This window comes from Neovison vison, chromosome 3, assembly GCF_020171115.1.
Source record: "Neovison vison isolate M4711 chromosome 3, ASM_NN_V1, whole genome shotgun sequence".
NCBI classification, from domain to species: Eukaryota; Metazoa; Chordata; class Mammalia; order Carnivora; family Mustelidae; genus Neogale; species Neogale vison.
In genome coordinates this window covers 3,579,738-3,593,829 of record NC_058093.1, presented here as the reverse complement: position 1 = coordinate 3,593,829, position 14,092 = coordinate 3,579,738, and the positions used below count along the sequence as shown (strand labels likewise).

Sequence of the window (14,092 nt, the reverse complement as noted above, 5' to 3'; positions counted from 1 at the left end):
TACCATTCTTTGACACTTTTTTGCTGAGTCCATGAAGAAAAGAGTAACAGATTGACCGCGGGATTACATCTGTGAGAGTCTAAGAACTGCGAAGGCACTGGGGTACAGAAAAATCAGGATGATGGGATTCTCTTGTAAACATCTAGCACTTGAAGATGGCGTAAGGTAGGATGTTTCAAAACTCTGCCCTGCGTGCAAAGTAGCAGCCTGGATCTCGGTGTGTGTAAGGTTCAGACACACAGGCTGGAAAAGGCTGGAACAGCCTCTAATGCAGCTGCAGACAGCCCAAGACAGTCCAGGAAGAAACAGAATTTGGGGGCCCAATCAAGACCAAGAAGCCTGCTTTTAAAGAGACAGAACAAGACCCAGCAAAGCACTTCTTGACCTCTTAGCAGCCTTTAAAAGTTATTCACAGTTGCCTGGAGACCTACCACATACAAAGAGGAGTTGGCCAAGTACTTCCATTTAAGAGAAACAAATAAGCATGTTATAATCAACTTGCACCTTTAGCATTATAAAGGACCTTGTGGCCCTCTACAAAGAACATTACAGAAGAGCATAAGAATATGTAAGAATATGTATGTGCATCAGAGGGAAATGGAAGGTCCAGCCTCAATTCAAAATAGTACAGAGCAACAGTGAACTAGGAGATAAGGCAAGCAGAAGAGTATTAGGACATCTCTGAAGGCCAGGAGGCCACCACATCTGGGACTTGTTCTTTATAACATGATCAGAATACTATCAAAATTCTAGACTCAGTCATCCCACTCAGGGATACTATATCTCCCTGACACCCTAAGGACTGACTTCTGGGAAGCCCCATCTTCAGGAATGTCTGTGTCACCCACAATCTGCTTTGATCAGCCAGTGACCGCCTCAAATTTTATGGTTCTTTATTTTATAAGGGTATTTCCAGGTGACTTGATAACTTCCCAAGGCATACAAAAAAAAAAAGATTCAATTGGGGAGCAGCAGCTTTCTAATAGCACCCAGGACTGTCACTTGGAGCGCTGATACTTTCCCGGATGCCTGGGTGGCTCAGTGGGTTAAGAATCTGCCTTCCACTCAGACATGATCCCAGGGTCCTGGGAAAGTCCCTTATCACGCTCCTTGCTCAAAAGGGAGTCTCCTTCTCTCTCTGACTGTGGCTCCCTTGCTTGTGCTCATGCGCAAACAAATAAATTTAAAAAAAAATCTTAAAAAAAAAATACAATTTCCCAGGTCATTGTGTTGTGAGACTCCCATGGTTTGGCAAACTTGGCGAACCACAATAGGGAAGTTCCCTATTTAGTGTAGCTTCTAGGCACCAGGAACTCCTACTTGTTCTGTGATCATCCAGATTCTTTAAATCTACCTTCAGGTTCAGGCCACTTGACCCCTCTGGATAAAAACATTCTTGCATCTTCTACATCGCACAGAGGAGTATCTACTTGTCCTCCCACTCCAGGGAGACTCTCCAGGGAGAGAGTATATCATCCAGCTGGACACTAACCCACAGAAACACAACTCTTGGGAACTATGGACACAAGTTTAAATCTGTATTGGACTGCATTACACCAAACAGAAGGACTCGTAGAAAGCGTCTAAGGGAGAAAAGAAACTTCCTTTCCCATCATACACCGAATGCAAGAGCTTCAAAGACTTTCACCTCCAGTACACAAAAAAATACATATACAGGTATAACCACACATATGCGCATGCGCACACACACAAGCAATCTTTTTTCATTTAAATTCAATTAATTAACATATAATGTATTACTGGTTTCAGAGGCAGAAGTCATCCATCTCATATATACCATGTGCCCACACAATCTTCACTTCTGAAGAGAGCTATGCAACTGCAAGGTTTATGGTGTCATCAATTATCTCATCATATGTGCTCCCCAAAATTATGGAACTATTTTTAGATTTTCTCACATCTCTTTCGTCTAAAGAGTATGTGAGAAAATCAGTTAAGAATAGTTTTTGAATCTTTTTATTAGCAACAAGACAAAAGATATGTCAAACTTAAGGAGAAACTTAAGGAAAACTAAAGACCCAAACTTAAGTTTTATTCTTCTAAAATGTCTATAATTTTGGAAAAAATTAATTTCAAATCTTGATCCATTCTCATCTTTACCGAGGAAGAAAAGAAACCCCTAGTTCCTAAGGGGATAAAAAAGCAGAAGCAAGAAGAAAGTACTAGTTATTACACTATCTCCGTAATGACTGATAGCACCACGTGTGCATTCCCAAAGTCAAGATACCAGATGAAAGATAACTCCGTGAGCTCTTCAGGGTCCCAGAAGGCTTCTGAAGGCCCACACCTACTGCTGGGAGGGGAGTTTCCTCCTTAAGCTTTTGCCTTGGGAGAATGTTTCAGTTCCCTACAAATGCCTGTTGTGATATGATCATTCAAACACCCACCACCTCATACATGAACTTGATTTGATTTAAAAGAAAATTCTTATGAGATTTTCTGTTTTTACAAATGCTGTATCTATTCATGCTTTAACATGAAGGTCAAATAAATCAGGAGCGAGCTTCTAACTGCAGCTCTTGAAGCTGAAGCAAACAGGAAAAGATCCTGCCAACAACACTATACACAGGTAGCTAACAGCACAGTGAATTTACTCAGCTGAAGACCGTTACCTGGTCTTTTCAGGATGCTGGAACAACCATGCTGAGTCTGACCTTTTCATGAATTCCACAGTGAAGAGAAACCAGTTACTAATTTTTACTGCATTCAAAATCCACACCAAAGGCCTGCTACCTACACACAGCGAGCGCCACTGGCACCAGCCTGAACGCTGTTCAGCCTGGTCCATTCCAGAGGAAGAGGAATTAAACAACAATGGATTCGTTTAAGGCCATTTGTTGTCATGTTATTCATTAATCTATTTTAAATGGTAACAGTTGTTCCAGAACCTTAAAAATAAAACAAAACAGAACGCTGCCTCCTCCTTACAGGTAGGATCAGTCATCTGTCAGATTCAAACCTGCTCAAGGAGAAAAAGGGGGGAGTTTGGCCCAGAAAACTCGACTGGTCAACTCCTATGTTGTCACTGAACCACAAGGAAGCACTCGACATGCCTGAGGGAAGCAAGACATCTCCGACATTCTCAGAGCGGGGATGTGGGGACGTGGGGGCGTGGGGGCATGGGGGCATGGGGGCGTGGTGTGGGACGGAGGGTCTTCACGGCCTCCCTCCCTTCCAAGGAGCTTCAGTCCGCCTTCCTGGGCTCCGACTCGGTCGGAGCTCAGAGAAACCACCGTGTTATCACCCGCCCGTCCCTTGAACCTTTCTGCAGCCCCACCACAGCTCCTTGAAACGCTCGCTACCTGACTTGGTTAGGGGCATATTATGCTCTCTTCCCTGCCTCTTAACTCATTTAAGTGCGTAACCAAATTCATGGCAGCCGTTCTTACAGTGTATGAATTCTCAACAAATACTGAAAGTAAAATTATCAGTGAACATCTATAATGTTTTTAATTTACAAAAATGATCCTCATAATGGACAAGTTTGAGAACATCAGCACAAATCATTTGTGATAATTCTGCATTTGAACTACTACCTGGAAACTGTCAAAATCTCAAATTTTATAAGTCCAAAAGCAAGTGTCCATGTTTCTCTCTTTCCAGAATCCCAACTCTACCCTTCCCGTTTCTTTTTCAGTTGCATCACTATGCTTTCACCTTTGTGCTTTCTTCTTCCTTCCTCAAGTCTTCATCTCCTTAAGCCACATATCCATCCTTTTCTTTCTCTGCCTCAAGAGCACCAATTCTAGTTTCACCGCTTCTTGCTTCCACTCTGAAAACAGCTTCCTTACCTTCAAGACATCCCACCCTGCAATACCACCTTTATCTTCCTACAGTACAGGTGTGACCCTGTACCCACCTGTGCAAATTTCCCCACTGCAACGAGAAAGAAGTCCAGACTTCTCAGAGAGGCATCCCAGACCCAAACCTGTACCTTTCCAGCCTTCTCTCTGGTCCCAAACACAGCCCTGTGCTTACGCCAAAGAGATACACCGGGCACTCCTTGAATGTGCCTCCCACTTCCCTGCCCCTGTGCCCGGCATACTCTCTCCTGCCCACCTCCACTGGCCTTTTCCACACCCCCCTGGTGTCCTGTCCCTTCTCTGAACCCTACACTACTTTCTCATTTTTTTCCCCACTTCTTCAAACGACCCTTGGTAGAGAACGAGTTACGAGGGTGAAGAAGACAGTTGGTTGGACGACTGCCTTCGGCTCAGGGCGTGATCCTGGAGTCCCGGGATCGAGTCCCACATCAGGCTCCCAGCTCCACGGGGAGTCTGCTTCGCTCTCTGACCTTCTCCTCGCTCGTGCTCTCTCTCACTGTCTCTCTCAACTAAATAAAAAAAAAAAATCTTAAACACGGTGATAAGTGCTAAGTGTTATACAGAAGGAGCTATGGGATGAAGAAGAAACATTGCCAGGCTCTGCAGAACAGAGGTTTTAAGCTGCCTGAAGGCAGAAACTCAATCTCATTCATCTTCTATCCCCCACTTCTAGCCAAGTGTTCAATGCAGAATAACAATTCTATAAAGGCTGCTCCTGAATGAAATCTGACATCTGAGACAGATTATGACGAGCAGCCTCCCAAAGGGATGCTGTCTTTGTGAGCTGGTATCCCATGAGCAATCTATCACTTTAGCTACTACTTTCCCTAAAAGCTTTTACATTCTCTCTTCCTCAATACTTCCTTCTTACAAGGCTATTTGGATTTCTGTAACATGGCTACTTTCCCTAGAGATCTAAGGATTATTTCCAGATACAGGAACTACATGTGGTTAGGACTGTAATATACTTCATGGGTTAGTCCAGTCCCAACACCAGCATTTTAAAAGGTCATCAAAGATTCTAGGTCTCTGGGCGCCTGGGTGGCTCAGTGGGTTAAGCCGCTGCCTTCGGCTCAGGTCATGATCTCAGGGTCCTGGGATTGAGTCCCGCATCAGGCTCTCTGCTCGGCAGGGAGCCTGCTTCCTCCTCTCTCTCTCTCTCTCTGCCTGCCTCTCTGCCTACTTGTGATCTGTCTCTGTCAAATAAATAAATAAAATCTTTAAAAAAAAAAAAAGATTCTAGGTCTTTTCCTTCTTTGTTCCTATAAATTAAAATACAATATAAGTTATCCACAAATATCAAATGGATTGATAATCACTACTCCTGAATCCTCCTCTTCATCAGGCAGGAAATATACACACACACACACAGCATATACACACTTCCATGAAGTCTGTGGCATTTGAAAGAACAGAGACCCTCCAGGAATGAGGAGATAACAAGGGCAGAATCCCAGTAAAATCTGACTTAGTTTTCATGCAAAGGACTATAAATTCCTTCCTCCCAATACAGCCTGAAATTTTTACTTTAAAACTGTCTAAGTTAACAGCAGCTTCTTACAGATTTATAAAAAATGTGAAAAACCTTGGGAAGAGTTAGCTCATGAGTCATTTACAGATTAAGGTGAATTAGTTCCACCAGATTGTTTTCCTCTTAACATCTAGATGGAAATCCAGTGCATGCTAAAGTAAATGAAAAGATGGACTGGAAATGTTAAGGAAAGAATGAGGAAACCTAAGGGCAGAGACTGTATTTAAAGCCTCAGAAGTGCACCACTGAGTTTGGAAGAATGGAGTCTGAATGTATAGGGGCCTGGTGAGAAAGGTGCAGTGGGTATACTGCAGGTTGAAACGGAAAAGGTTTAGGACAAGTCAGAGGTTGGCTTAGGCAAGGATAAGAATTAAGCCTGGGAAATGAATTCTTTTAAACTTTTGTCTTAGTGCTAGAACTCAAGCTGAAATAATTACATATAAAGTTTACTTACATCATGGGTTACTTCGGATTGCAGAGCTGGTATTTCTGTGTTCCAAGTATCAAATAATTTAACCTCGGCAAATCAGTCAGCATTCAGTGATCTTAAAATACTCAGGATCTTAATACTGTCAGAGCTATGAGTTGAACACACAGCTCCTAATGAATTAGCAGTAATTTGGGAAACATAAAATGTTCCCTCCTATTGATTTTTTTCTGAATTCTGAATGAAACTGGAGGAAAAAGTGTCTTACCCCTTCATAAGATATGGCTGGAAATTCTTCAACCAACCAACAGACAAGTCATTCAACAAACATGAATGTCCTCTGAGCATGTAGAAGGCATGCTTTTTCCAGAAATTTCTCCTTAAGATTAACATACTGTGCAAATTAACTGCGCAGCCCCCTAAATCCAAGGTGTTGAGAAATGACAAAGTGTTTGAAAGCTTAATGCCAGGTTTTAGCTGTGCAAATTCTGACAAGATGAGGATTACTATTTTTTTCCAGCACAACTTCTCAGTATTCCCACTTGTTTCATTATTAAGTTTAAGAGTATACTCTACTATTGTACTAGTTTTTGAACATGTCAGATCAAAAAGAAAATTTGCATTTAATATCATAACTACTATTCTTCATTCCAGTGAAAAGAATGAAAGAAGCATATAAGATAAAACTGAGTCCAAAACAAAGGGGCTGAGAATCTTATATCATGCCTGAAAGGGTATTATTTATTCCTTAATATACTTAATAAACTCCACGATAAAATATGCATATGCAAGATAATTATACGTTAGCAGACTCTCAATACTGATCAAAACATATTATAAAATGCTCATTTCCATGAACATAACATAAAACATCATATTCATAATGCACACGAACAGCACCAACAAAGCAAACAGACCTCTAATGGAATGAGGCCCAAGTCTTAGAGTTTAGGTCAAGAGACACAAAAACCTGACATATTTCTGTTTCCATCCAACCACCTTTTACTTTAAATACTTAGAAGTTCAACCCATATCTTCTTCAAAGATCTCTCCCACTTTGTAATACACTTAATTTCTTCTTTCAAAGCAACCACAGTGCAAACCCCCCAAATCTTGAATAATAAACCATTATGTCCTTAAACTGTAATTAAAATATTAAATGCTTTAACTGATTGTCTAACAATCAGGGAGGATGAAAATAATTTAACTTCCCTATAAGACGATGGGTGTTATTTACTGGTCACAAAAAGGGAAAATGTTTAATTAATTTAGTTGAGGTTAAATTGTATTAATAATTCTGGAAAAGGACAAGACATAAATTATTAAGTATATCAATTTGTTTACCAGACATATGAACTCACTAAATTTCCTTTTATCAGCTATAGTATTGCTAAGGATTTCTGTCATTCTAATAACATCCACAATTAGCAAGCAAAATGAAATTAAAAATCTACAATGCCTCCATGTTTGTATTATTATTACTGATTCATTCACCTATAACTAGGAATCACCAGAGCCAAGAAATATAACGTGTTTCTAATACCAGGATGGCATATTAATTTTCGTACAAGATACTAATAAAATTAAAACAAGAAACTTCCCAATGGTTCCTTGAAATTATTTTCTTTCAAGACCTAATTGTCCAGCATCCAACACCCAAACAAGAATAAAGAAGGCTGACCTTGCCAGGCACCCACAGGTTCTTAAGAAAACCTTTATATGCATATTAATACCTGTAAGGATACCATAATTTGAAAATTTAATGAGACAATATTAAAATGTCTCAATACTAAAAAATGGAGGAAAGGGGATACCCTTGAATCTAAGAGCCACTTTCACTGGCACTTAGATTGAAAGCAGCTCCTTTAAGTCTTCAGGAAAATATCAGCCTCCACCCCAAAATAAAGTAAATGCTAACCATCCCTTTTCCAATATTTATTCTTGAAACCCACATACAAATTATGACGTGTCATAATCTGATATGTCTTAGAAAAGAAATCTTTCAAAAAAGTGAAAATCTAAGAAGGTAATTCACTGTGTGCACACTTTTCTAACAAAACAGCCTGGCATTTCCTCCGTGACTAATCTATTTCAAATTCCGTGCCTCTGTTCCTATGCAATCTAATATTACCTATTAAAACTGCCAAAATATTTTTAAACAAGATCCGAGCATTTCCGTCTCCGCTTCCGATCTTTGCACTCCTCCAGTCTGCAGACAAGTCAGGGACAGGCCGACCGGCCGCGAGCGGTCACTCCACGTCGACCCTTTCACCTGACAGCTGCCCCCGTCTCTGAGCCCGCCGCCCTCGGGGACTGTGGGGGCAGCTGCAGGCGGACCGGGGCGGGGGGGGCGGTCCTCGCGACCACCTGCTGCGAGGCCGGTGCGCGGAACCCACGCGCGCCCCCCAGCCCCACGGCCCTTCCCCGAGAGCGGAGAACACTTGGGCTCACGGGCCGGGGTCGCCTCCCGTCTCGGTCGCCCGAACCCGGAGGCTGGAAGCCGCACCCCGACTGCCATGCTTGTGCACGCGTGAGGTCGCAGCGCTCTGCCCCGGGCGGCCGCCCCCCGCGCCGGGAACCCCACGCTCGGCCCCGCGAGCACGCGTCTCCGCTGCTCCGCGCCCGGAGCCAAGTTTCTGGCACAGCCACTTCCAAGAAACTCCTTCCGCGGCGGAAACAGAAACCGCGCTCGGAAGCGGGGGGCACCGGCGGCCGCGATCAGGGCCGTCCGGGCCACAAATCCCGGGGACGCGCGCCCCCAGCACGGCCCACACGGCGACGACCCCGGCCGCCCTCGGGGAGCGCTCGCACCCGCCGGCTCGGGAGCAACGGCGCGCGCCCCCGGCCCGCGGCCCCGCTCGCCCCCTTCCCGCCGCCGCGGCCCCCGACTCTCTCCGGGGATCGCCCACACGACCAGAGGCCGCCCTCCGCTTCCGCCGGCGGCCGCGCGGGGCCCGCTGCCCCGGACGCCGGCCCCGGAGCCCGCGCCGCCCGCGCCTCCGCCGCCCAAGTTCGCCCGCGAGCGCCGCGCGTCCCGGCCGAGGCGGGCCGGGGCAGATACGTACTCGGCCGGCGGCTGCGGCGGGCTCGGCGCGCTCTCCCGCGAGGACGGCTCGGCCCCGACTCCGGAGACACGGCCCCCAGCGCTCCCTCCTCAGGCGGCTGCGGCGGCCGGGACGCCCCCGCGCCCATCGAGGGGGGAAGGGAAGGCGGTGGGCGCGCGCTCCGGCTCCCCACCCGGCTCGGACGCGCCGCGCCCGCCCGCCCGCCCGCCAGCCCCGACGGCGCTCGGCTCGGCCGCGGCGGCGGCGGCGGCGGCTCCTCCGGGCTGCGGCGCGCGGGTGGTGGCGGCGGCGCCTCCCCCGCCGCGCCCGCCCTCCTCCTCGCTTCCCTGCTCCTCCCGGCGCGCGGCGCCCTCCCCTCCCCCTCCCCCGCCCGCCTCCGCCGCCCCCGCCCCCCGCGCGCGGTCACATGGGGAGATTCCGCGCTTGCCACATTCGCCGCTCCGGCTCCCGCCCACGCGCGGCCGAGTGACGCAGAAGCCGGCGTGGGCCGGCGCGGGCCGGGGGCGGGGGCGGCGGCCGCCGGGGCCCGGGCTCGGCCCCTTCCCGCCGCCTCCTCCGCGGAGCCCGGGGGGGCGGCCCGTTCGCGCGGCAGCTGGGAGGAACCGAGTGGGCGCTCGCGAGGGGGCGGCGCCCGGAGGGCCGCTCCGGGCGGGGGCGGGGGCGGGGGCGGGAGGCAGGGCCGCGGGGGAGGAGGCGGGAGCGCGGAGCGGGGGGCGGGGACGCCGCCTCGGGCCTGCGCTCGCCGCCCGCGGAGCCGCGAGGATCTGCGGTTTGAGAAAAAAATCCGTCCGAACGCGGGAGGCTCCCGGTGCAGCGTTTCAAAGAGCGCGGCCCGCCGCACCGGCTGCTCGCGAGGCCGCCCTGAAGCCGAGAGCGCCCGCGGCCCTGCGCGCCCGCTCGCCCCCGCCGGAGGCCGCCGCGCCGGTGCCCCTCAGGCTGCGGTGCTGGGGCGTCCCGCGGGGGGCGGGGCGGTCAGCGCGGCCGCCCGGCCCGGGGGCGGCAGGTGCGCAGCCGGGGACCGGCCGTGGCCGTCCCGCAGGGCCCCCGCCTCGCCCCTGTCGCCCCTGCGCCCCGGCCCTGGCGGCGGGAGTGGGGGAGGGGCAGAGCGGGAGCCGACAGTCCCCGGGGCGCGGCTTCGACGACCGGGTCGCCTGCGGGTCGCCGGATTCCGCCCCTGCCACCCCCGAGAGCCGGCCTGTTACTTTGCGGGTCAGCGCGGCCGCTTCCAGGCGAGGAGGTCCGCCCGCGCCGCAGCCCCGCGGGGCCGTGAAACAGAGTCCCCGGGCGCGGGGCAGAGTCTCAGTTCGGTTTGCATAAACTTTTCTAACCAAAGTATTGAAAACCTCCATAAATGTACTTTAGCTATTGCCAAAAAAAAAAAAAAAAAAAGGGAATTTTGTTTTAGAATCTACCCTCTGTTTGCAAAGACGGGAAAATGGGAGAATTCCCCGAATTTTAGCAGCAATGTGCTCTTGCAGGGCAGAACGTACTTAGTAATTCGACAACTGCTGCCAGTACAGGTAGAGTCGCGTTTTAGCATGAAAATCCGGTTTCTGGAAGCCTTGCCCGCAGCCTGGCTGACCTCCGGGACGGGGCGCACTTGGCGGCAGGGGTGCGAGGCGCGCTCGGAGAGCGAGGAGCGCTCCTCCCGCATCAGCCGCGGACGGGGCCGGGACGCGGAAAGGAAAAGACCCTCTTAAAGGCTCCGCGCTTTGTTCCTCTTTGTCACAAACCTATTGAGAGAAGGTAACACCGCGGTGGGATGTAACATGTCCATAACGTGTACAATTAACCCCTGGCCCGTGTGAGTGAGGGGTGCTGTGCGGACTGGTCGTGGCGGTGCTTCCAGTGAACACGCAGGCTCGCTCCCTCAAGTTCTCCAATTGGAGAAAATCTGCTGGAGGTTTGTCTTAACCCAGTTGTCGTGGTTGTGCTCCTGTGGACCTTGTTCTGCTACAGAGACAGTTAACAGGTTGTTACAAAATAAAGACAATTTCTTGGAAAGATGCAGGTTAACAAAATTTCAAGCAATGAAAACGGCAAAATTCTAGTTTCTCTCTGGAATCTTGATGTTTTGCAAACATTGTTGGTTGTAAAGGGCTAGAAAAAAAATAACTTCCTTCCATAAATTTGTACAATTAGTAATTCACAAGTCATGAAATGAGCAATCTTAACCTGGATTATTGAGCCTCCTCGTAGAATTGTTTCCAGAGTGGACAGAAACATATTAAGTTCTCTTACTGAACCTGGATGTTTGGCCAGTATTGAAGAAGATGCTGAAAAGGAAACATGTTAGGGAAGATGTTTTTCTTCTGCCTTGTGACTAGTTACAATAGTTTCCCCTTATCCGTGGGGGGGGGGGTATATTTTAAGGCCCCTGGTGAATGCCTGAAGTCACAAATAGTACCAAATCCTATATATATATTGTGTTTTTTCCTGTAACTATCTATGATAAATTTATAAATTAGGCACAGGAAGAGATTAACAACAGTAAATAATAATAAGCTAGAACAATTATAACAACATACTGTAATAAAGTTAGGTAAATGTCTCTCTCAAAATATCATTGCGCTATACTAACCCTTCTTGCAGTGATGAGATGAATGACTAGGCCTGTGACATGGTTTCAGCTCATTATCGGCCTGCCGATGTTACCTCAGAAGGAGGGTCATCTACATCTAGACCATGGGTTCCTGAAAGCATGGAAAGTGAAATCTGGGGCTACTGTATTTCTACAGTTAAACACTGAAATCCCTCCTTGTTTGTTTTCTGGGCACGTTTAGATAGTATATCCTTCCCACATTAAGAATGGTATTTTTGGCCCACTTTGCATTGCCTTAAACACTCTCTGGTGCTGGGGGAAGTGGTGGGAGGAAGGAAAATGAAGAAAAGATAAATTTTTAAGCTTTTAGGCGTCCAATTCTCTGTCTACAGTGTCTATATGACAACAGTATAATCAGGATGGCTCCTCACGAGCAGAACTGAGGCGTTCATCTGTATCTGAGACAACTCAGGTAAAGGAGCAGGATTCTTACAGACCTCCTCACCGCTTTTGCCACCCAGCCACCCTCAACACCTCCTCCCATTCCAGGCCCATGCCCTGGACACACACAGTTATCTCCCATCGCCAGGCCCTGCTGCTTTGAGGGAAGGCACTCCATCCCATAAGGTAACAATTAGAGATTCCGATTGTTCCATATCCCATTCTGTCCCGTAAGTGTGTCTTCTACTTCTTTTGAATTCAGTACGTATGTGTTTAACAGGATTTTAAAAATACTATTATTGAAAGTACCTCAGCGGGGCGCCTGGGTGGCTCAGTGGGTTAAGCGTCTGCCTTTGGCCCAGATCATGATCCCAGGGTCCTGGGATTGAGCCCCACATTGGGCTCCCTGCTCTGGGAAGCCTGCTTTCCCTCTCCCATGCCCTCTTCTCCTATTCCTGTTCCTGCTCTCACTGTTTCTCTCTCGCTGTCAAATAAATATATAAAATCTGAAAATACACACAGACACACACACACACACTTCAGCGGCGCCTGAGGTGGCTCACTTGGCTGAACGTCTTCTTCGGTTCCAGTCATGGTCTCGGGGTCCTAGGACTGAGGCCTGTGTTGGGCTCCCTGCTTAGTGGGGGAGCCTCCTTCTCCCTCTCTCTCCGCCCCTCCCCACCCCCTCCTCCTCTGGTGCTCTCTCTCTCACTAATTCTCTATCTCAAATAAATAACATCTTTTTAAAAAGTACTTAAGTGATTGGTATATTTACAAGAATAAGAAGTTCTTTTCCACATTTAGAAACCAAAAAATTTTAAGTAAAAAAAAAGTACAAATTTGGTGGTGGTTCTGACATTTGAGTGAAATTTCACTGAAAGAGGATTAATTTATTACTTTCAGAAAGATTTCTTACTTTAAAATGCCTCAGTGATTCCAAACAAAAGAATTCATAATAGATTAAAAATATTCTTAGAGGAGAGAAAGAATAACATTATGGCTTATGACCTACAAGAATATAATGCTATCTTTCAGTTCTCCTGTTTTTGCCTCAGAGCAATTCTGTACTTAACGAATTTTCCACTCTGTGTGGTGGTGGCCCTACAATTAACTGAGTCATGTGTAATATTCATATTACCAGAAATATCATTAAAATTACCCTTATTTTGTAAAATGAAATTTAAAGCTTTGGATGTGTGCTGTAGATTAAGTACATGTTTAAATGTATGGAGATTTGAATATTTTAGTATATTGAAATTATAACAGATTTCTTAAAGGTAAGCTAATAAGAATATATTTAATAACTGATCATTTCAAGAGTCATGACCCTAAAAATAATTACTCTTCAAAAAAAAAAAAAAGCATATCTTCATACATTGCATTTTAAGATACTGTAGAATTTTAAGATGTAAAAGGCTTGTGACGTTCACATAATTCAACCTTTCGTGTATATTAAAAGTAGTTCAAGGGGCGCCTGGGTGGCTCAGTGGGTTAAAGCCTCTGCCTTCGGCTCAGGTCATGGTCTCAGGGTCCTGGGATCGAGCCCCGCATCAGGCTCTCTGCTCAGCCGGGATCCTGCTTCCCCCCCCTCTCTCTCTCTGCCTGCCTCTCTGCCTGTTTGTGATCTCTCTCTGTCAAATAAATAAATAAAATCTTTAAAAAAAAAAAAAAGTAGTTCAAATACTTTGGAGAAATTCAACATACAACTAGTTTAGTTCTAATAGCTTATTTATAAGTTGGCTAATTTTAACTTGTATTCCCATCCCTACTGGGGTGAAAAAAAGGATTGAGATGGATTCCCAGCACGGGCTACAAATGCTGATAAAATGCTCGTGAAAATACAGAATTACAGACTGCGGTGACGAGGTAGGATCGTGGAAGTCATGTAACACAGCTGGTTGACTTCTGCCAGTAAAGGCATTTACACTATACATTGCTAACTGAACAGCAGAAAAATGTTAATATAACATTAAACAGTAAATACAACCATTTAATTGAATGAGGAGTAATTTTGGTTTTATTTTAAAAATTTGTGTTTAAGGTAGAGGAGTATGTAAGGAAAATTTTAAAAAGACTTTCCAAAAACAATTTCTGGACACTTTTGAAAGAATAGGGCCTGGTTTTTCTTCCTCCTTTGTCCTCTCTGGCAACGGTGGTTCCAACTCACTCTTCTCTTCGCACTTTTTCTCTTCGCGGGGCCCCCCTGCGCAGGGCTTGCTGGTACAGTTAGCTGTTCTGTAA

General features: G+C 47.0%; 1 protein-coding gene across 4 annotated transcripts in view; it reads right to left on the bottom strand.

Moving 5' to 3' along the window:
- Positions 1–9,078, bottom strand: part of NAB1 (NGFI-A binding protein 1) — a 44,643-nt gene extending 35,565 nt beyond the window's left edge. The window contains exon 1 of one of the 4 annotated variants that reach the window (XM_044241178.1): positions 8,869–9,078. Coding sequence is in view for 3 of the 4 variants with exons in the window: in XM_044241177.1 (XP_044097112.1) it covers positions 5,831–5,835 (5 nt within the window). In the remaining variant the exon portion in view is untranslated. Of the gene's footprint in view, positions 1–5,830; positions 7,405–8,868 lie in introns of those variants that run through there. The other 3 variants (XM_044241177.1, XM_044241180.1, XM_044241179.1) reach the window with 3 other exon arrangements.
- Between the last annotated feature and the right edge of the window lie 5,014 nt (positions 9,079–14,092).